Source organism: Cyprinus carpio, chromosome B11 (genome assembly GCF_018340385.1).
Source record: "Cyprinus carpio isolate SPL01 chromosome B11, ASM1834038v1, whole genome shotgun sequence".
In the NCBI taxonomy this organism is placed as follows: Eukaryota; Metazoa; Chordata; class Actinopteri; order Cypriniformes; family Cyprinidae; genus Cyprinus; species Cyprinus carpio.
The window spans coordinates 18,451,372-18,475,577 of record NC_056607.1 but is presented as its reverse complement, the minus strand read 5'-3'; the positions used below and the strand labels follow the sequence as shown (position 1 = coordinate 18,475,577).

General features: G+C 38.2%; 1 protein-coding gene across 9 annotated transcripts; it reads left to right on the top strand.

Annotated features, from left to right (window-relative positions):
- The first annotated feature begins 91 nt into the window (after positions 1 to 91).
- LOC109061209 (transmembrane and coiled-coil domains protein 1-like) lies at positions 92 to 23,909 on the top strand. Of its 9 annotated transcripts, none has more exons than XM_042734393.1 (10): positions 92 to 227; positions 1,630 to 1,742; positions 2,164 to 2,365; positions 6,775 to 6,947; positions 12,621 to 12,664; positions 14,166 to 14,936; positions 18,009 to 18,440; positions 20,908 to 21,404; positions 21,580 to 21,715; positions 22,772 to 23,909. In XM_042734393.1, the coding sequence occupies exons 6-10, from the start codon at positions 14,340 to 14,342 to the stop codon at positions 23,084 to 23,086; spliced, it is 1,977 nt and encodes a 658-aa protein (XP_042590327.1). In that variant the 5' UTR covers positions 92 to 227; positions 1,630 to 1,742; positions 2,164 to 2,365; positions 6,775 to 6,947; positions 12,621 to 12,664; positions 14,166 to 14,339; the 3' UTR covers positions 23,087 to 23,909. The 9 variants fall into 9 exon arrangements, with proteins under 9 accessions (XP_042590327.1, XP_042590329.1, XP_042590330.1 ...); XM_042734396.1 differs by lacking the exons at positions 92 to 227; positions 1,630 to 1,742; positions 2,164 to 2,365 and adding exons at positions 4,833 to 4,988; positions 8,251 to 8,329; positions 8,781 to 8,822; XM_042734395.1 differs by lacking the exon at positions 2,164 to 2,365.
- The last annotated feature ends 297 nt before the right edge of the window (positions 23,910 to 24,206 follow it).

The window sequence follows — 24,206 nt, the reverse complement described above, 5'->3', positions numbered from 1 at the left end:
CAGGTGAAAACAACAAGCTGATTGATGAACAGATTTGATTGGTCAACCAATATCACGAGCAATTACAAATAGCACAGAATACTTCCGTAAACTTGTCAACCCTTAAAGTTAAGGTTCTTTCAATAACTGTGAATTTTTTGGTGCTCATTTGACAACTCACCATTTCTTGGGCAAAGGGCATTTTACTTTTCACAATGGCTGTGATGACACTGAGGTCTTTTTTTAAGGTAGTGATGGGAAACCAATGCTTTCTGGTCCTTGTATAATTCATTCATTCGTTTTTTTTATTTATTATTATTTAATATTGGAAGTAGAAAAATTAAAAAAGGGCTCCTTTTTTTCCATTTAAAAAAAAAGAAAAATTAGTGTTTTTTTTTTTTTTTTTTTCAGGGATAAAATTAATTAACAGCTTAAATATTCGATTTCTACATGGGGGAATTAAATTGTTCAGCCAAAGTGCAAACCGTGCCATCAGTTCTTCCGCAGTTTCACGCAGCAGAATAATAGTCCTCCGCATTTTCATCAAACAGTCTAATTAATAGTCTAATTAATAGCTCGACAGCCTACCCTGCTAAGTAAGTCTGTTTAATTTAGTTTCAAGATAAATATTTTAACATGAAGACAAAAAAGAGGGCTTAAGCGAGAGAAGAAAAAAGGGCAATTATCTAAAAAAAATTGTTCTATATTAAAATTTAACATGTAAAAATTAAAATTAACATTGTTAAAAAACAATGTTATACAAAAATAAACAATTTATGTACATTACATAGGCTAACAAGATGATCAAATCCTTGTTTAATATTGACCAAAGATTTAGGCTAATTCAAATATCCACTTAATCTTTAATTTTTGGCCACCTTTTTGCAAATCTAGAGGCTGTAGCATTTCTAATTTCTTCCACAAAAACATGTGGACATCACAAACCTTACAGAAATTAACCACGGTTTTATCATAGTAAAACTGCTTAATTTTCTTGTGGTTTCTGAACGCCTGAGACATTTAGACAACTGTAAATCGTAGCCGTTGGTAACTGTGTAGAGATGCAATTGTAATTTGTAAATATAATCTAGTAACTGTTTATTTACTTTTATATTTTATTAAAGTTATATTTTGATCCCCCCTTTTTTTTTTTTACTTAATATGACTTAATATAAGTTCTGCTTGGGGCACCCATTTGGCCAGCAGCGACCCTGATCATGATAAAGCGACTTTACAGTCTGGAAAATAGGGTAGGCTATAGCAAATTATTTTGTGGACCCGCTATCACTTTAAGAACCGCTGGTCTACGCAAAAGAAAGCCCTGTCTAGGCTCTGCCCCAGTATAAGTTGTTGAGCTATTCATTAGTCTGTTTGTTTGATGGAAAAATATGAAATGTAGTTAAATCAAATACGTTAAGAATCCATACAGCTGCAGCAGCGGAGGACTGTTATTCTGCTGCGTGAAACTGCGGAAGAACTGATGATGGCACGGTTTGATCTTCGGCTGACCAATCAACAGTTATGGGTATTTAATTCCCGCCCACATGTAGAAATCAAATATTCAAGCGATTTATTTATTTTTCTACCCCTGAACGAAAACTAAAATTTAAGCTGAATTCTCAATTTTCTACTTAATTTCCTGACCATCAGGAGAGGAATCACCAGTGCCTTTGTCTGAGATGCCAGCCAGCTGTGGTTTCTCACTGAAGCAAGTACACAGGGATGTCTGTCTTGTTGCTCCATACCAGGGCTGTAAACAACAGGTTAGTGGTGCTGAAGGTGATTAGTGCAGAGTAATGCTTCAACCATGTGATCCCCTGCATGAATTTATTTGAATATCATTTATTTTCTTTCTTATCTCCTAACAAGGTGGAAGTTATATGGGATCAGAGCAGATGATGTTAAAGTTCTAGACAAGTTCCCTAATTCTTTGCATTCACTCAAAAAGCTGAAAGGACCTTAAGCTAGACTAGTTTTGTGCTTTTAGTTGATGGATCATGGCAGCCTCTGCTTCTAATGTACACAATGCTCCTTCACATTGGAGACTATGGTTCACTGGTTGTCACTGCACCATTCACAGGAAGATGTTTACTGATGACGGTAAAAGTAGTGCAATTGACAGTACTGTCATAGCATGTCTAGTTTTACAATGTTTACACTAATTGATGTTAATGTCTTCCTCAGAACACTGAAATGCAACTTCCTTTGATGTATGGTGAGGTCACTCTTTCCTGTCCTCTGACAAGGCCAACAATAGCACCAACCATGCCTGGGGCCCATTTCAGAAAGGAGGTTATGTGAAAACTAAGTATGTTAACCCTGAAATGAGGGGAACTCTGGGTTTTCTGTTTCAGAATTGGAAGTTTGTCAAACCAGAGAAAGCAGGGTAAGTCAAGCGTTTTTCTGAAAGAGAGGTAACTTATACTCAGAGTCAGTGGGGGGTGAATCTAAATTGAGTGCATTTTACTTAAGTAAAATTATCTGCCAGTGTGGTAATAAAAATAACCTTAATGCAAATGGAAAACAAGATTATTTGTAGTGTCTAAGTGCAAATTTACAGTAGCTCCGCTCTCCAATGTCACACAAAGTTAAATACGATGCGTGTGAAAACTGGCATCAGTGGTGTAGGCAGTAACACGTTGGGCATGGAGAACTAGCTTGTGACACGACTGACCAGGTTCAAGTCATTTGCCGAGCTTGCTCTTCTCACTTTTCCCATCACATATCGCATTAGAATTTTTTTTTTTTTTAAATTAAAATGTTCTAAAATTGGAAGTAAAGTGCCTAACGCATGTTTAATGATGTGTTTATAATTTTTACAAATATAATCATTTACACTGTTATTATTGTATCCAGTTAATGTACAACAATACTGAGGTGCCAATAGTATGTATCTGCCAGTATAAATGACATCTAATTACTTACACTTATTGCAAAGCACTGCTTCTTTTACATGGTAAATAGAATTATATCACTATTTTGACAAAGTGTAAATGGCTTCTAGAGCCATTTGCACTTAGCCCACTGTAAATAGGATCTATGGCTAAGAAAGTAATTCCACTAAGTATAAATAGCCGCTGCTGTATTTTTCTTACTGGCAGATCCTTGTAAAATAAGAAAAATGCACTTAAATTATTATTATACTTATTTTTTTGCCTGTGAGATGCCATGAAAATGAACAGCCTATTAGTTCAATAACCTACCGTACTGCCAGTTTTCACCTGTGATATAATAGTGATGAGAATTAAACTTGTCTTTTTGGCTGGAGTTGTTGCCGTGGTGAATTGCCATTTCGGAGCTCCATTGATCATGGCTTTTCATAGTCATGGTGCACACACTAAACTCGTTGATTGAACTTGCACATTTCAGCTGTTCTGAACCCAAAAACTTAGTTTCCCATCTACGAGTAAGTCAACTTGGAGTTCAAGTTTTAACTCAGTTGGTTGAACCTCCTTATTGAAATGGGCTCCTGCTGACCCAGACATGCAACAGATGTTTGACCAACCCACAACAATAACAACCATTCCTTATCAATAACATTATCCTGGTGTACCTGCTACCCTGCCTCCCACTGTGCCACCTACAACTACTCCTTTTTGATATCCTTTCCAGCAACACGTTCCCTCAGATGTATCCCAGGCCAGAGTTTGATCCATACTTTTACTCTGGAGGTGACCCAGCTGCTTCCCAGCACCACAGCAACCTCATAATCCCTGGTACCCAAACTTCCCTCCTCACATGAATGGCTTCCAAAGCCCAGTTGAAGTGACCAATCCTGCAATTACCACAACTACACCCCCTCCATACCAGCCTGTGCAGTGTCCAATGTTCCCACCGTTACTCAAGTCTTTTATAACTCCAGCTGTGAAATACAGTATCCTAAGGATCCAGTCTTTGGTCCCCCACAGCGTTCAGGCAAATACAATAAATAAAATTTATGAATAATGCAGTGCTAATTGACATTTATGACAGTACAGAAACTATACAGTATATTCTGTGCAGAAAATTGAAATAATTGTAGAATATAAAACAATCATAAAATTGTCATTAGGAAAAAAATATAGATTACAAATGATTGATTATTGTTCAGCAGTGTATTTGATTTCTTATAGCAAATTCAAAGTAATAGATAAGAAAATAATTCCTTGTAAAATAATAATTATAATACATAAAATAATTGTATCTGACATTTCTATCACTTCTGAAATGATGGCCCTTGCATAATAATTTTAAAGCTTTTTTTTTTTTTTTTATCTTGCCTTACATACGTTTTTTTAATTTTATTTTTTTATATACATATGCCATGTCATGCACTAGCATCTAACAATGGACAAAAGTTTATTTATTTTTTATTTTTCCCTTTCTAACCTATGGTTCTCTAACCATAAAGGCTGCTGTGTAATATGCCCCCCTGACTAAACATTTAAAGAATTTATGGGAAGCATTTAAATAATCCTGTGAATGCACTTAAAGAATGCAGAATCGAATCGAACTGAATCGTTCTAATTTCGCAAAAATCGTTCTTGAATCGAATCGTGAATCGAATTGAATCGCTGTCTACCCAAAGATTCACAGTTCTACAAATAATTAATTTTAAACATTTTGTCCAATTAGCCTACATATTATCATACGACTCATCACAGCTTAAAAAATACATAGGCTATATATCTGGCATCTAACTAATATTATTAGTAGCATACAGTTCAACCCCCTTGTTTACACTGCATACGTCAGGGTTACAATACGGCAAACATTGTGTAACAGAAAATCACATGGGTTTGGTACAACAGGAGTATTTTATTTGTTTGAGCTATTCGTTTAAGGGATATTGTGAGTGCAGCATTTTGATGACCACTAAAAAAACCACTGGTTTTGACTCTCTGATGTGGTCACTCCCGTCATATCGTGCCACGCTCCCTCACGCGTTGTGAGCGCGCCGCTGACGTCACCGTGGGAGTGTTCCATCGAGAGAAATTAACGGACATCAGCAATTCCCTCTCAGCGCTCATGTAAGTTGTAACCGCAAAACGCGCACGCTTTCTCATACAACACTAACACAAAATAAACCCAAAAACGTCGCCGATATGTTGTAGTTCGAATTGTGGGGTTGGTCACAGTCGTTCAGTTTGTTGGCTGAGTTGTTCGCGAGCTAGTCGGTTTAGCCTGCGTTGCTGATGACGTTAGCAGCCTAGCAGTGCGCTGCTCGCCTAGAGCACGCCGCGAGATCAGGTGCAGCGGGTCAGACATCACCAAAACATCTCACTGCTAACCGCTCCTAATCACACACATCTAATATACTGAATGTACACTTTAAGTGTCATATGAATACAATTCAAAATACAGTCCATAGTATAGAACGTTGCATCGTAGCGTACATTCATATAAAAACATACAACGGTGTTATTGGGGATTTGAAAACCCACTAACGTTACTGCAGAAGCTTAAAAACACTGTTTATTATTCAAAACCTAGATGACTGAAAAAAATATGAAAACTATCCTAGAGAATAATTATAAATTTTTTTTGCGTATGAATACTACATTTTGCTAATAAAATAAATTCAAGACCTTCATCGTTTTGTTTTCGTAAGATGAAAATATCTTTCATATGCGTAAATACGTAATTTACCAAAGAGAATAACAACCAAAAGGTTTTTATTTATTTATTCAAAAAAAATTTTTTTTAAGTTGTACATCTAAAAGTGGACCTGGAATGTCAAAATAGTTTTGTTACCAATTGTTATATTTAGATGAATTATTAAATTATTATTGTGTAAATAGTTAGTCTTCCACGTAAGGGGTGCTTGTTGGTAAAATAAGAATAATATAAGTGATCATTTCTAAATGGTTTAATCACAAATCAACAGGAATCGCAAGCCACCCACACGCAGGTTTATGTATTGTATGTACTGTATGCTGTTGACGCGTGCTGCCAGCCGAACAAGCTCACTGGCGAGATCCGATGCTGATGCTGTCGGCTGTCTGTTTGCATGACTTTGACAGCATACGATGTAACCAGAAGCCGGTTTTAAGGGTTGGTCGTCCTTCCTTCCGCTTGAGCGGTTTTAGCGCAATGTTTCCGATGTGTTTTTTTTTTCATCAGTCTCTGCTGATGATCGTGTGCAGCGGCGCGTTATATCGACCGTCTAATAGTATTAGCCTGGGTTGGGCGTAAACTGCCCATTTACCAGCTAGCCGGGCAGCTAACTCAGCTAGCGAACGCATCAACGGACAGTCCAAGAAAATGATCGGATTAATTCACCCTTCAGCCACATTCGCTTGTCTAATAAAGTGAAATGGGTGTGTATTCGTGTTTAAGCCCTCTGTGTTACGTGTCATCCTGAAATCTGACAGTGACGGCTCGAGTCGAGAGAGTTAGCTTCATACACTTAGCCAGTCTTGTGTTTCAGTTGCAGTTTTTGACGTTATTTTAATCACTTGTTTTTGCTTTACGAGCATGTTTACCATCAGATGGACCGCATGTAGCCTAAACTAACCCATCAAGTTGGTTGTAAATAAGCAATTAACAGTCATGTTTAATATGTAGACTTGTATTTGCTTGTTTTCTATATGCTTTCTGCGTGAAATTCTCACACATGGATGTTTGGCTGTAAAATTGTCTACTAGTTAAATATAAATTCCATAAAATTTGATTGCATTTTCGTAATTTTTAACAAACTAGGATTGATATTCATGATATTAATGTACTGTTGCTTGACGAGTTTCCTCCACATTTGTTTGGAGAAAAGGTTTAAGTCTCTACATAACTGAATTATGATTTCTTAATCTTTTTCAGCATGTGATAATCCTACATTTATGAGGGGCAAGTTGACTGAAGTGTCAAGAGGACAACATACCCAGCACTGAGGGTCGTTGTCTATGTGCAGTTTTGGATTTCCTCTTAGATTTATCCACAGTATCATATTCCTGTGTTGAGAAGAAAACTGAGCAGGATGACTAGAACTGAAGGTATGGAGAGCTGTTTGTCTTTCATCACATAGGTTTTTTTTTCTGGAGGGATTTTGCAAGAAATATTTTGCAAATTAAGTTATGCTGAACATACCAGCAGATAGATGCATGGATAATTATAATGCCACTGTTGCTGAATGTGCTGAGTGTCCTGAATGTCTTGACTGTAGTGGAGTGTATTATTGCTCAAAGGCACACACACATACAGACAGTGATGTGACCTTGGGAAGCTATGAAAACAGGACTGGGGGAGAGAGTGATGGAGAGAATAAGCTGACCCATTTCAGTCACAGAAAATACAGTGCTTTTGAAGGCGCAGGGGTGTAACAATTCATTTGTTTTCAGGATAGACTGGTTACAAATCCTGCAGATGCACTTCATCCATCTTGAAATGTGACTTTTAAATAATTAAGCCTCTATGATCCGTTCGAATGTTAGAATTTGCAATTTGTTAAAACGGCATACTGTATTTTAAAATTATTTTGATAAATTGGGTTACAGGGTGAAATAAGGATGTTTATCCAGCAGGGCCTCAAGTTTAGATCTTCAGTGGCCCTGTGATAATGTTATAGCTAGTTTAGCTGTTATTAACAACATGCTCATATGTTAGAAATGTTTTTAAAGTGAACCTACACAATATCACACAAAGTTGCTCTTCTGCTGAATATCTTTCTTATAGGCACAAGGCTGCAGGCCAAATTCTTCACGTATTAGTTTATGAGTCAACTAGTTTTCTAATAAGACAAGCAGTACTTTAAAGGGAATTAACCTAAAAAAGAAATGTCTTGAAATGTATCCTCTTTTAAAGCACTGCTTCTATAGCCATACACGTCTTTGGTCATTGTGTTGTATCTCGCAAATTTTTTTGAGCAACCTGCTGTGATTGGTGTGTTATAGTGTTAAGATGATGTGCCATGTAAAAAATAATCTATTTACTGAATCCAATTACTTGTGCAATCAAACTGAATTTATAAAATTAGCTTTTGAATCACATCCAATGAATCATAAATCAAATTGAGTTCCTGTAACTCAGCTGCCTGGTAGACCATGGCATTAGCAACAGCAAGGTCATGGATTGGAATTCAGGGAAACACATAAAAATGTATACCATGAAAGTCGCTTTGAATAAAACCACGTGTTAAATAGATGAATGTAAAAAATATTCTCTGTCAACATAAAGAAGAAAAATGTATGGCCAACTTTTGAAAGTTTAGAAAGAGCTTTCGCACAATGTAATATGAACACATGCCCATGACACACATGCCACTATTGGCTTGTTGTGACCTTTTCTTTTGCCATTGAGATGAAGGAGAGTTAAATATCAACTCTAAACTACTAGAACAGACTGGTGACAAGAATGTTGCTCACACAAGTCTCTGAAGGTACCGTCATTACACTCATTTTTTGGGCTGATAGAACTGGTGTGACAGCACCGCAGGGTGTTCTTGGGTGTGTGCAGGGTCTGTTAAACTGCTGTTGTGTTGAATATGATTGTGTTATAGAATAGCTGTGCCAGGCATGTGCGTCACTCTGTCACTCGTTCGTTTAATTATGCATGTAGGACACAGACACATCAACACTCTTCTCCGGGTAAAGCTTCAGACACAACTGTTCATTCACCGCATGTGTCACCTTGCTATCGTGCCACTCCCATATCTGGAGGATACTGTGTTTCTGAACTAATTATGGTCAGGGTTTGTTTACTGCTAAACTAGGTGTGGGTTTGTTTCCTGCTTAACTAGGTGTAGGACTTTAGGCTAGTCTGGATTGATGACATGTTTCTTATTTTCTGTTTGACCATGGATGGTTGATCTTGGTGTGGTTGGGATTTAGGTTCGCAAGATGATTTTTGCCAGTGCCGCCTGTATGCAAAGGGTAAGAAGAATCATTTTTATATTTCCCAGAACACTCAAGATGGTGAGCTTGACATTCATGAAGTGCTGTTAACCACTGGTGCAATGTGCAACAGTAGAATTTGGATATGAAATCCCATTTATTTAAAATAGGAAGGTTTTTATGCATGTCATTTCATTTTTAAGTGAATTGGTTTGGTTCATATCTTAGTATTCTTTATAGAGTGCAACAGTTAGGTTCCAGAAGTGAAAATGTAATTCGTTTTCTCCATAGGGGTATTGATTCACGTTCACGTAAGCATGGGCGCCGCCATTTTCAAACTTTAATGTGTCATATTTCCGGTAAAGCACTTCCGCTATAGTAGTTGTATTGTGATTCTGTAGTTTTGCCTTCACTGTGTAGATTTTACAGGCTAGTTTACTTTTAATATGGACCACAGAAAGACTGGTGTATTTTGTGTAGTTAGGGGGTGTCATAATTAGGGATGCACCAAATGATGATTGAAATCATGAAATGGTCTCAAATGAGATGGGATCTGTAATATATTCTAATGTTTTAAAATAATTCTCTTATGCTCAGCAAGGCTGCCTTTATTTGTACAGTAAAAAAGACATGCCTGATTCAAGATTATTAAAATATTATTTTACTAACTTATTATTTTAAGTTAAATTGCTTTGTTGGTATAATGTCTGCTGTTCAGTGTTAAGTAAATATTTTACATATTTTGTTTTGTAAGTGATTTATTTATTTATTTATTTTTTTTGAAAAGTAGAACAAAACAGTAAAAAGCACATTTTGGCTATTTAATTTATGCAATGGTGAAAAAAAAGAAGCTAAATAGGAAAAAATGTGAAAAACCGTGTTAGGTATTCGGGCTTTGGCCCAGCGTTTAATTTTATTCTGCTTCGGCCAAGAATTTTCATTTCGGTGGATCACTTGTCATATTCGCTGGTTTAAGCATAAAAAATGCCTGCAAGACATTTTTTTTTTGGCCATAATCTATGCACCAGTGCTGAATGTGGATGTGGGATACCCTATGATTTGCACGCCGCTCCGAAGGGAGAAGAAGCTCGTCGGCGTTAACGCTTCTCATTTACGTTGAATGGGTGATGTCATGCATTGCCGAACTGAATTGTGGGTCCATTGGCATCGCATCACTGGTGTTGCTTGTAGCAGAAGTTGAAAATTTCTCAACCTTTGAAGTGCCAACGGAGGCGTCAGCCAATCAGATTGCCTTATTCAAATAGCCATTGCAGTTGGCTGTTGGCACTATGACGATCGCGTCAGCGCCAAACTTCAGACAAGCCCTCCATCAAACGTTGACGCCAATGCCCTGTGTAAAGCGTTAAACTTAAAGAAACCTCCGAAATTTCCATGTTTGCTCTTTTCACTCATCCATTCCCCGAGAAATGATGCTCCTGGGAGGACATCAGGACATATCCACAAACAGGTATGTTACAGCTTCTTGTTAAGTGACATGCACTAACAAAAGACATTGTTTAAACTATTTCTTTATCAATGACACTCCTATCGGGCATGAATAATATTTAGTGCTAAGCTGAAGTTGTTGATAATAGTAGAAAACTGTTACAAAAAAGCACAGAGGGATAGCTGAAATGTTAAAATTCTGTAATTTACTTACTCTCGAGTTGTTCCAAACCTGTGTTAATTTCTTTTTGCTGCTGAACACATAGGAAGATATTTTGAAGAATGTTTGTAACCAAGCAAATCTTGTGTCCCATTCACACCCATAGTAGTATGAAATAATACTCTGGAAGCGAATGGGACCCAAGAATAGTTTGTATATTAACATTATTCCAAATATCCTCCCTTGTGTTCAGTAGAACAAATTTATAGAGGTTTAGAACAACTCAAGGTTGAGTAAATGTTTAAAATGGTTCATTTCTGGGTGATCTACCCCTAAAAGCCAAGTACTGTGATTGTATTGAATAAAAGTACCACTGTACTGCGACTGGAACTCTATGCTACTTTTTTGTAATAATTTTTGTAAATGGGGATGGAAAATTTATCAGTTTCTCCTGAGCATCTGACTGACTTCAGTGTTGTGTTTTGCAGATGATGAGCAAGGTGACCATGAGACCGCACAAACGGGGCCATTGCAGCTGCCCCTTCAGTACAGTGATGCCTGCACTCAGTGTGACGTCCAGGCATTGACAGACCACGCTTATGCCTCAGGGGATCAAATAATGTTACATAAGGCGACACAGTTCCACAGTAAAGCCCTTAGCCCTTGCCATTCTCAAGAATGACACTAGCTCTTTATTGTACACTGGCTTCACCCTTAATGTCTTTAAAGAACATGTTAAATATCTCCAGCAATTCTACACTTCCAATTTTAAGATGCACATAATGGATCAAATTCTGATTAACATAAAGCTAAAATTGAATTTACTTCAAGGAGATCTTGCTGAATGCTTTGACGTGTCCCAGACTGTAGTAAGCCAAATTATCTCCTCCTGGATTGATACAATGGAGGAGCACATGAGAGTCTACAGTCCATGGCATTTTATATGAAATTTAGAATGGTGTAGTAATTTTGGATGCATTGTGTAGTGGTTTGTAATTATTCAGTGTCACTATTAAATATACTGTTTTTACACAAATATTTTCAAGATCTTCTATTACTATTTTCTCTGTGTATGTGTGTGTGTGTGTATATATACATACAATTAAAATGTCAAGGTGCAGTTTATTTAGAACCGAACTGTTCAATTTTTTTTGCGTGAACCCTCCCACCCCTAGAAATTAAAAATGTCCTCATAAGTTATGGCAGGCCACTTCATTTCATCCTCCCACTGTGTTATGCACCTGCGGGTGTGGTAAATATTAACCATCAAAGTGTTTAATAGTGTTCTGTGTGTGTGCTCCCACCACATCGCTTCTTACCTTCGGCTAGCGAAACAGAAGTTTAACACATAATGAAGTACGTCATCGTATTTACTTGTTGCAAAATAAGGTGGATAAACCTTTAAAAACAGACCTGCTGTGAGGTGAGCTACAAGGTTGTTAGTTGATGTTTTGTATCTTTTGTTCCATTTTCAAATACTTTTTTTTTGCTTCGAATAAAAGTTTGTAGTGCTGCAATTCACTTTGTAGCTGGACAGTTTTGTTCGTGAGTCATATTGCTTTAACAAAGGTCTTTAACTTTATCCCTATGGGGAAAATACATCCAGAACCAAGGATGCGGAAAAAGTAGCTGGACACTTTTTTCACTCCATTGAGGAATTTATTGGTATCCAAATAGGAAATGAAACAAAGGCTGATGAAGAACTGGGCAGTAGCTGTTGAACTTATTATGGAGCGCTGTGGTAGTAAGAAGGTTCATGAGCATTAAAGTAAGCTTAATAAAGAGGACTACATACAGCTGGCTGTTATTCTCTCCATCGAGGTCCATCTTAAGCATGAGCTACAACCATCAGACTCAACACATATTGATTCAACACACCTGAAGAATGGACTTTGTTTTATAAATGTTCATTTTAGATTTTGGAATGTTTTATGCAACATACGCCATGTTTGTTTGTTTGTCCACGGCAGCTTACAAAATTAGTGCAGAAAATTTGATCAAGAAAATAAAAAGGTTATTTACGCTGGTAATGCACTGTCATCTACTGATGTAATTCAAAATGTAATGTAAATGTTCCCGGAAATGACAACGGCTGCCAAAGTCATGCATCATAATCCAAACATGAACACACCCTGTTGTCACTGTGTGAATCTGTACCATTGAAGTAAATGACTGTATGAATAATTTGTCACAATAAGTTGAGTCCCATCTGACAACCATTTTCTCCACAGCCAACCCTGAACTGTGAGCCAGTGGAAGCCAGGCTGGACTAATGGTAGGAGACATAATTTATGTCATTGTTACTTTTGTATTATATTTGTCTTTTAAGATCTGATGTGATATTGTCCTGTATACGGTTCTATGTCAGTCTAAACTGATTTGAGCATGTCCAAAACAAATAATCTGAACATTTCAATGGCTTGTGCTTGATGGACAAACGATTTGTTGCTAGGCGACCTGGGGTTGTAGTATTGCCTCGGCTACACTGATGTTTTGTCACCTTGCCTAAGTTCACTTTTGTGTTAAACAATGCCAAACCCATAACTCATCACCTCTACTCACCTAAGTTTTACGTTAGGGCTGCACGATTAAATGAAATTATCTTTATGGCTTAGTGCAATTATCCAGTTGATAATTTATTTGAATAAATAAATGCTCTGCGTGTTTCAGAGTGAGACAAGGTACTGTGCATGTTCATGGTTCTTATGCAAGAACATTTCATTTTCCACTGGTTTTGCAGTGTCCCAGAGTGTCTTGGTACGTGGTAAATGCAGCTCTACACAAACTGCATCTCCTCTGAGTTTTGGTCGCTTTATTATGCATTTTGTAACATCTTCCCATAATTGTAATGAGAAGCACTTGCCAACAAAACAGAGGTTGAAAACAGCCATACATATTAGCATTGTAATTTTGTAGTGTAAAGTAAAATTCTCTTACAATATTTTTTCTTAATTACTATTTTTTTTTTTTTTACAGTGAATTATTTGAATAATAGCCCATTACTTATTTTGTTTTTATTTAGTGTTTTATATTTTTATGTAGTAGTAATACTAATAATAACAACAATGATAATTATTATTTTATAGCCATATTTATAAATTGATCACAAAATTTTAGCCAAATTGTACAGTCCTACAAACAAGCACAGCTAACTTGGATTTTAATTTGCAACAGCAATTTGTTAATCAGAAAAATTGCAATTCATTTTTTCCTTCAAATTGTGCAGCCCTACTGTTCATGCTTCTGACCTTTTTCACAAAGGATTTTGATAATTATTTAAGAAATTTGTGCAATAATTTCCATTAAAGTGTCTAAAATTGCATAAAATACTGTGTTGATGTAGAAGTGCTATAAATATCATTTGAGCCCGAGACCCTTTGAGCATTTCAGAAATTAGCACCCTCATGTTTTCTTTGTAGTTCTGTCACACCTCATTTGCTTGGCAACACCCATGGCTGTAGACTGCTAGTAGTTTGTCAGTAGTGATATTGTTAATGTAGTTTTAGTTGGTTGGCTCAGAACCTTCAAGGCGTGGCTTATTTAATCCATGACCTCTGCCATCACTCTCGTTAATAGATTGGCGAGACATGATCGTGAATGAAAACGCAATTCATCTGCATCAGGCTGAAGCTGGAAAAAAATGACAGCTGCAACTTTTTGTCTCTAAGCCAACCAAAGCAATGCTGCTGATTTGATTTGAGCTCATGTAGTTGTTGCTTGTGTTCCATCGCTCACAGCTGCATGACATAATCCATTTTATTTTCCTTCTGTGGTAGACAAGCATGATTTTGCGCCAAACCACAGATGCATGTACGCATACAGAGTCCACCTGACTGCTGCCACCCTCTGCTTCCTGGCTTTTGAAACTGCCTATCAGAGGGCTGGTGGAGGCGGGGCTTAGCTAGACCCCACCCCTGTGCTGACCCTCTGAGTGAGACTGGCGCCTCCTGATGGACCAGGGTGGTAGCGAGCAGCCTGGGGCGGAGGAGCCAGACTCTGGGGGTCGAGCAGAGCGGGAGGCGAGCAGGAGGGCATCTGAGCCTGATCATGGCCTGTCCAAAATTACCCACAATGCCTTGGAGAACATGGGCGCGCTGGGCCACGGCCTGAAGCACTTCTTCCAACCTCAGCGCAGACGCTCGTCCGTCTCGCCGCACGACTACGCCTCTTCCTCCACAGGCCCCATTCCTGAGCCCCCAGAAGCAGGGCCAGAGTTGGGGGAAGCACCTGCCGTGGTGGTCGCCACCCCTAACTCTGACCCCCACGCTTCCGCACCCCCTGCAGCTCTGAGCCGTGTGCTGCAGCAGATTCGAGGCCCCCCAATGATGAAGAGAGGGACCAGCCTGCAGAGCCGCCGCAGCAAGGCAGGGGGGGGAGGGGAGGCCCCCCAGAAAGGCAGCCCCCAGATCCACAGGCGCAGTACGCAGGAGATTTTGCTACAGGCGGGACGGCCACGCTCCTCCTCCACCACCGATACACCCAGCAGCCCAGCTTTGGCAGACATGTTGCTGACCTCGGGGTACCACTCCACTGAGGAGGCTGATCGGGTAAGTGCCACATGAATGGAACAGGTTTGTCAAGGTGATTTCTTCCAAGATTGTGCTGTGATGGTTATTGTTGGTGGCCAAGCTGCAATTTCCCAAAGTTTCGTGGACAGAAAAGTGATGTTGGACAGTAAAAAAAAAAATCATTAACCACTTTTAAATAAGTTGTCAGTTAGGTAAAATGACCTTGCTGGGTAACACTGATGAGGTTTTCATTAAGATTGTGTTTAAAATTGCAAACCAATCAATACTATTTTTGCTATGAATGTCTTCGGCTGCCTTCAGTGGCAGCATTCCAAGGTGGGAAGGCATCAAGGCATGTCCAAATCCAAATTCTGCTTCACTTCCGGAGGTACCTTAACGAATTATGAAGGCAGCATGGATGTATTTTTCGCTGCCTTTGATATCCCACAATTCTCTGCCTTCCATTCCGTGATAGTTTAACTAAAAAAAAAAGTGGCATATGAAAGTTGCGTTTGGTGGTCAGTTTCTGTGTAAATGTATTTTTCTGACTAACATTTTGCACTTTCTAGCGAGAAATCAGTTTCATAGTAATTTAATATTTGTTTAGTTATCACCAAAACTCTTTCTATTTTGTTGTGGAGCATTAAACCGTTACGCTGGCTCAGAAATCTGTCCAAAATCAGTTTTATGAGGTGCCTTCGTGCAAAAACGTTGCCTGCAAAGTCATTGTCTGAAAGAGCAGCAAGTCAGCTGCCAAGGCTTTCAGACAAAGCCTTTGTTTTCCATTAAAAGTATTTCTTTGAGTTTCCTGTATAATTATAACTGAATTTAAATAATCTTCTTGAACTTATGTTAAACTTATAAAAAAAATTCAACGTAAAATATAACTTGAATTATATTAGTTTGTTTAAAAAGTTATTTTAATAAATATTAAATAATGTAAAAGTCATACATTTTAAATGAGGAATTTTAAAATTTTAAATGTTAATATAAAAATAATTAAAAATGTAAAGGTCTCTACAGTCTGTTTAGGCTTTCAGTGGGAAATGCAGCCCTGAACTTCTGGCCTGACCAAGCATACAGAAAATTAATCCTTGATGTTGAGTTTTACAAAGAATTCCAGCATGCCTTGCACATACTAGCAGTCATTTGCCAAGGAAAACATGACCAATTTTCAATAGGCAGTTATAGTAGGTTGTTTGAAAGTGATGGGAAGTTAGATTTGAATTTAACAGCAATCTGAGCAGATGGCACTCTGTTGCCTGCTGCGTGTGTCTGAAAGAAGCCTACAGGATGGATGGACGAGTTGACAGCATTCACAGGTCAGGAAGCATGTGTGGCAGGTCACTATGTTCTTAAGCCCTGCTATATTTAGCCAGGTCTTTGGATGCACTTCAGTTAAGAGCACTTCTGAAGGCAGCATTGAGCATAATGTCAAAATCATAGCCTTTGTGCTTTTTTCCAACCAGGATGTGGGATCAGGGTAACTGTTTGCTTTCCTGTGTCCTCAAGGATACAGTCAAGGTTAAGTTTGCTCTTGCATTACAGATGCAGTGACTTTATTTAGAACCGCATTTCGGATAGTTGCAAAACCAGTTATTCTTCTGCTTAGCCTTTCCCCATTACTAGATGCTTTTTCCTGCTGCTCACTCAAAATAGCATTCAGAATTCATTTACCTGGAGAAATTTTTATCCAAGACTACTGTCTCTTGAGTGTAATTATGCTTACATAGTACCATGCTTTTAAGCATGCCTTTTTCAACAGCTAAGCATTTCTACCAGATAGACTAAAGGGTCTGAGTGACTGCCAAAGTGATTCGACTGACCTGTTGCTGGAGAACTTAGCGGCACCATCCAGAATGTTCCTCTCTCAGGGGAGTGTCCAAACATAAGCCCTCTCCTTTATTTCAGACCACTGTTTCAGCCTGGCTTGCTCAGTAAATGGAGTTTACGATGATTTTAGCTGGGTATGGTGTTCTGTTTTTTTTTTGTTTAAGTTGAAAAATACTGCAGTTTGTCTATCGTCTTTCCCCTATCTGTGATTACAGTTTTGTTTTTACAGCTAAGTTTTGTTGTCAGTGAAACTTGAGGTCAACGTATTTTGTCACAGAGTTAGCTCAGCTCTGTAAGAGGCTTTAACACCTTGGCTTTGTTAAACAAACAGAACTGTGCTTCTCAGATAAATGGGGAGAAAATTTATCTTATCAAATGGGCTGTTGGCCACATGATTAGTTTGACTAGTTTTTCTCTGCATGCGTGTCCACTGTCAACATCTATCCATGTGTCTTATTGCAATAGGGGAACTTAAAATTTGCAGTAAACACCTGATCGTATTGGCAGTAATAATTCCTTTTTTCATAGTTGAACAATGCTGGTGGGGCTTTTAGCCAGTTTTTGACTCTCATTGATGCTTCGATCATCTGTAGCTCTTTATCTACAATCAGTGAAGGCTATATCACTGATAATCTGGTTTCAACTCGTCTGTCAGTGGGTGGAGGGACAGAGTTCATTGCATTGCAAGGTTGTGATAAAGAATTAACAAGACCAGATCTTACTTATAAACAGTATATTAATCAAGAATTTAAAAGAATTTAGCAAATGTTACATTCTTTCCTTAATGTTGGTTCCCTAGTCATCTTCGTCAGTTGATGAAGTGGTTCAGTGTGCCGTTTTTTTTTTTTTTTTTTTTATCAGTGAATGTTCTGCATTATCTGAGAATTTGAGGGCTATGTCATAGTACAGAGGTCCAAACTGTCAACGTCACCGGAGACTGGTAAAGCCACTCACATAGTTCAAATGTGGCATATCTTTCACAATGGACTGCACTGAAAGTGAACCATCGTTAATGGTAATTCATTTATATTTTTTTCTATTGTTGTAAGAAAATAGAGTGCAAAAACAATTATTTTAATTTCCTCAATTTTATTATCCAAGTTAATAATTTATTTGCCACTAACCTTTCTAAGTCGGGTCACGGTCATGTTGCAGGGAGTAACAATAACATAATTGAATTGAGTGGGCATTTCTTATCTAAATTATCAATGCAGTGACATGAACTCTAACTATATGTTTTTATCTGCACAGCGTTAAATCTCACTCTTCTCTTTGCAGCAAGATCGTTTGGAGGTGTCAGGCCCTGCCGTGTCTCCCAATGCTCTGTCAACCAGCTCAGACGGTGGTCAGTACGGTTTGGATTCAGTGGATGGAACTCCAGACCCTCAGCGCACCAAGCAGGCCATCGCTCAGCTACAGCAGAAGATCCTCAAACTCACAGAGCAGATCAAAATCGAACAAACGGCAAGAGACGACAATGTAGCTGAATACCTGAAGCTGGCCAACAATGCAGACAAACAGCAGAGCGCTCGCATCAAGCAAGTGTTCGAGAAGAAGAACCAGAAGTCTGCACAGACCATCCAGCAGCTGCAGAGGAAGCTAGAGCATTACCACCGCAAGCTACGAGAGGTGGAACACAACGGAATACCACGCCAACCCAAAGATGTCCTGCGAGACATGCACCAGGGTTTGAAGGATGTGGGTGCCAAGGTAAAGACTGTCTACTTTCTTTACGTTTTGGTACGTTGAAGGTTGTGGTAGATGTGTGGTGATCTAAAATATTTTCATTCAAATTGGACTTTTTATATTAATCGTATGACAAATGCAGTGTAGAGCAATCGTGCACTTTGTCAACAAGGCACATTTGGATCTTTACAGTGATTGAATAAAATGTTGGATTTTACTTGATGTTTAGTCACAAGCTCATACTGCCTACTGAAGACTGGAATGGAAATTTCAACCCTGTTTTTCAGCCTGGACAAGCCAATGCTAGTTGCTGAAAGAAAGAGTTATTCTGCAGATACTGGGCAGTCAGATTTGATGGATTTCACATAAAATTGAGTAGTGTATGATGGAACCTGACTCAGACTCTGATTCCAGAGGAAGTCAAACATGTTCAATATTTTGAGCTGATATTAGAACACGTATTGTTTTTATTTCTCATGCGTATCCTAGCAACAAGGCAAATTTACTTTGAGAGTTTGTGGTATTCGGAACAATTTTTGAAAGTCTGGTAGTGTGTGATCCTCAGTGGTTTAGTGTATCATGCCCAAAGTCACCAAGTGTATGATGCGTAGTGTTTTAAAATCTGTTCTGATTCCACACAAATCTCCACATGAAAAAAAAACAATCAAATGATATTGTTTAATGTTAGTTTGTTGCTAATCCAACAACATGATATTCTGATAACTATAAAACATGCCTAGCACATACAAATATTGGGCATAATTGTACTTTTTTTAAATTAGATTGAACCTTTTTTAATTACAGGAAACAATCGTTATTGATCCCTGTCTGTGGCCTGAGATGCTAAGCTCCAGCATCCCCTGTGACCCTACATACTGTAGGGTGAGCAGTTTGGAAAAAGTATGGATGGAGTAGAGGTGTGCGATATTGAAAAAAATAATATCTCGATATTTTGGGGGATATTTTCGATAACAATAATTAGACAATATTTTGCCCAGTGTGTTATTGTGCTGATATCTGACTACCATGGACAGCTGCAGTTTTTGATATTTTTCATTCTGTGTGGTCAGTTCACATCAGTGAAAAGAAATTAATCTTTTCATATAAGTTTAAATTGATTTTTACATTTTATGGGCATTTTTAACTTTTTTCTTTTGAGTCAAATTGTTACATTTTAATCAGTCAATTAGAATAAAAAGACATTTAGGCTGTTACCAAACAAATGACACCAGTATCAACAAAATTAATCTATGCAGAAGTTGCATCTGAAGTGGCATTTAGATGTATTTACACTATTTAATTCAGCTCAGAGGGACATGGAGTGCTCTAACCTGCAGTTACAAATGCATAATGTTTTGATATTTTAAACAACATTGTATACTGATGTTTGAAATTATTTTAAAAATGAAAAAATACTGTAAATGTGAAATTAAAGCCGCCAGTACGTGGCAGCAAGTCACTGTTAACAAGTGAGTCATTGCGATTGAACCGAATCATTTAAACGGTTGATTCATTCAGAAATGAAACATTATTGCTCAGAGACGCAAAACTGTTCTGTGGTGGCTGTTTGGAATTATTTTTGGTTGGCGAAAGAGAGCAAAAACAGTCAATATGGTGTCTAAAACGCAAGTCTTTATTAACTTATTGTTTATTGAACTGCTGTATAAAATCAGAATCACATTTGTAATCATGCTTATTTTTGTAGAAAAAAATGGCACTCTTCGTGTGATTAACCATATGAAATGATATAAATACATACATTTTCTGCCCCATATCTTGAATTGTTTGATCTTTCTAAATGCATTTTAATAGACTGAATCATGCAGTGAAAGAACACTCACTAAATGTGCACGTGCACTGTTTAACCCACTAGACTTCATCAAGTAATGTATGAGTGCACTACATAGGTGTTTTGTTTGGTTTTTGCTAAATACTTAATGTCAAATTGCACATCGTTAAAACAACAATTACGATATTATCGCAGATGATATATATCGCATACCCCTAGGATGGAGGATATTTTTATTGATAGTTTATGATATTGAATGACCATTCATGGTCCACCATCTTGAATGGATTTTCTCTTCTGAGCTTTCTCTGTCACATTACATTATGGTATTGCCTTCTATGAGAAGAATTCAGTGTAGTCTTTTGTAATGTTGCTGCCTACCTTTTACAACAGCCTGCGTGTTGGAAGCATGCCTATGATGCCTTAAAATACTGGGTCTGGGTAGGCGGCTTACTAGCATTTGGAACAGAGCTTTAGTATCACTCTTACCCTGTTAGGGATTTTTTTTTCAGCCACATTTGACCAGATTTTAGTCATAAAATGGAAGCAAATTTTGCATATTTACAACAACTATTGTCTCTTTGTGCAACTTCGGGTGACAATGATTTTCATATCACCCTCCCACAAAACTCATCTAGATCAGAGGCTCACAACTTGGTGTCACTGCTAAATGTATTTCACGAAATAATTTGTCTCTCTCAGGTAACCGGTGGCCTCTCTAGTATCTCTCAGGCAACGCACTCCGCCGCGGGAGCAGTCGTGTCCAAACCTCGCGAGTTTGCCTCTCTCATCCGCAACAAGTTTGGAAGTGCAGACAACATCTCTGGTCTAAAAGATTCTCTGGATGAACAACAAGGGCCTGACGAGCCTGTAACAAGTACACGGACAGCAAGCACTAGGACCCCAGGAACTGGGCAGCTGCAGTCCAGCCCAAAATATGGCAGTGAGGATGACTGCTCCAGCGCGACGTCAGGGTCAGCAGGAGCAAATAGCACCACGGGGGCTCCCGGAGGCCCTCCGAGCTCAAAGGGTAATACACTGGAGCATGGCCAGAGCTCCGGCTTTGATGCACTACTGCACGAGATCCAGGAACTGAAGGACAACCAGAGTCGACTAGAAGAGTCCTTTGAAAACCTGAAGAGTCACTATCAGAAAGACTTCACAGAAATCATGCAGGCCCTGCAAGAGGAGAGATACAGGTACATGTTACTATAGAAACTGGTTCTGCTGGCACTGCTGTGTGGTCTGTGTAGGTTTGTATAGATATAGAAGGTTTCACAGTAAAAACAGCATGCGCTGGAGAGGATGATGATGTTCTAGTTGTCTGGCCTTTTATTTTGCTGTTTTCTCTCATTTTGTATGTTCACGTGTTAGGTGTGAACGTCTAGAGGAGCAGTTGAATGATTTAACAGAACTGCATCAAAATGAGATTCACAACTTGAAGCAGGAGCTGGCCAGCATGGAGGAGAAAATTGCTTACCAGTCTAATGAACGAGCCAGAGACATACAGGTGCTCATGTCCAACATTACTGTTATTTTGTTATCTTTTAGATACTATTATAGTACATATTATATCATTTGAATTAGCTTTTATTTTTATATTTTTCATTTTAATTTGATCATTTTTAAAGAAGGACACTATTTCTTTTCAATGAGGGGGGTCAAAGAATTTATAGCATAATCCCTTAAACCTGATAAGGGCCATTTATTTTATTCATTTTATTTACTGATTTTCACTGATGAATTAAAAAGGTGTTTGATCAGTCTTAAAAATTGTGATGGACCCTTTTCACAAGACTGCGATGGGTATCTTATTTTGGGTATATGAACTTTCAAGTGAAACAGGAGAATGTTAATGTTGAGTTTTCTGATGGGAAAGAACATTAGCTGTAATCATAAAGCTATTTAGTATCGATCTGATGGAAAACATTTAGTCTTCTAATTCAGTTTTCATAATGAAATCCATATGCGACTCACTCAGAGTCTTCTTTGAGGGCTTATTCTTAATGATATGATGCAGCTAAAATGTACATGTTCTACTCTGTTACCCTTCATTAGCATACATGTCTTACATTATCTGAAATGGAAGTTTTGGATCAGCTGCATTTGCTCCATCTTGTTTCTCTCGAAGGGATAGCTTAGCTGTCAGTAGCAGCTGTTACCCTTTGCTTATTTACTATGGTAAAATGAATAAATAAAATGAATATGTTAACATATCCACACAAAACAAATAACCACCAATACATCTGAAAGAAAAACATTCTAGAGCTAATCGGAAACCTTGCGGAAACATCCAAACAATTATGACATTTATTCCATGCATAATGATTCTTAACTGCAGATTTGATAAAATTGATTAGAATACATCACAAAATTTCAAATATTTCACTACAATGAAAGCTCAAATCTGATCCAAAAACTGTGTGTACTTGTATGATTGTAACTCCATGCAGCTCGCATACTAGTCTGCATTTTAAATAAATGATTTCAGGTGTGTTGTTTTGTCAGAGATTGTAAAAAAAAATGCGGCTTTACTCGTAACATGATTCTCTCTCCCTTCCTGTAGGAGGCACTAGAGGCCTGTCAAACACGCATCTCTAAGATGGAGCTTCAACAGCAGCAACAGCAAGTGGTTCAGTTGGAAGGTTTGGAAAACGCCACAGCACGCACTTTACTCGGCAAACTCATCAACGTGCTGCTGGCCGTCATGGCGGTGCTCCTAGTATTTGTCTCGACAGTCGCAAACTGTGTAGTTCCGCTGATGAAAACACGTAGCCGTACGCTTTCCACATTGCTCCTTGTGGTAATCTTGGCTTTTCTGTGGCGGAATTGGGAAGCCATGTCGGAGTACCTGGACAGGTTTCTGCTGCACCCCAGATGACCTGCAGGGGCGCTGTGGTTGTCGTTTCGTGAAGGGACTACAGGGCGGGAACTTTGATTCAAAGATGGAGACTAACACTGCCTCAGTTGCACTTAGTATGAAGGGATGCGGCACGAGAGTGAAGGACACAGACAAATCCTACAACCTCTTTTTCTCATTTCTTTCACTGAAGGAGTGAATTTGTTTACATTTTGAGCTTTTACCGTCGACATAAATTGTATTGCTGAATTTCCTTTTATTTGTTGTTGGAAATGATGCAAGTCGTGTTGTTCATTTTTCTCGTAATTATTGTTAGGATGTACATTTTATGCAATTTCCTGAGTGTTGCATTGTATTGAATTGACTGGAGTGGTTTTAACATGCACTTGATGGAGAGATTTCTCCTCGTTTTTAATACCATAGCAACTGCTCTTTTGCCTCTTAACTTTCTTTAATTTCTCTAAGTCTCTTCTACCGTCGTCTTGCTCTTACTCTTAACTCGATTCATTTCTTGTGCTCATCTCTTCACTTTTCCCACTCGAAACCGTTTGCTGCTGTTCGGACTTCACTGCAGTTGTTGCTGAATGAAGGAAAAGATGGATTCGTTGGAGAGGAGGCATCTGGAGTTTGATCAAATGGGCCGAGGTACCCGAGTCGGCCCCATGCCCTCAAAGAGGCACAGTCCCCTGGTGTGTGAACAGAACGAACATACTTGAAGAGCTAGAAATGCTCAAAGACTCTCAGTGCTTCCGTACTGTTTCTTATAGCAACAATAAAATAGTCCTTTTTAGTTTTATTTTTTATTTTTTAAAATGAAATGAATAAACACGCCGGTTTAAAAATGCTAAATCGTGTGACTGAATATTTGTGCTTCAAAACTGTTATAAAGCATCCAGTTTATTTAGTGAAGTCCCCTTTTTGATATACAGTGATGCTTTTGTTATAGAGCTGAAATGTGTGTTTATGCATTTTCTGGTCAGGCAGAAAGGTACAGATGTCCAGTTTCCGAAAATATGCAATTACATTTTCATGTGACATTTAGGTAGCATATTTATCCTTTTTGAAAAATAATTTGTAAAAGAGTTGTTGGTCTGCTATTGTGCAGCAAGCAGTGTCATCTAGTTCATCTTTTTATAAATTG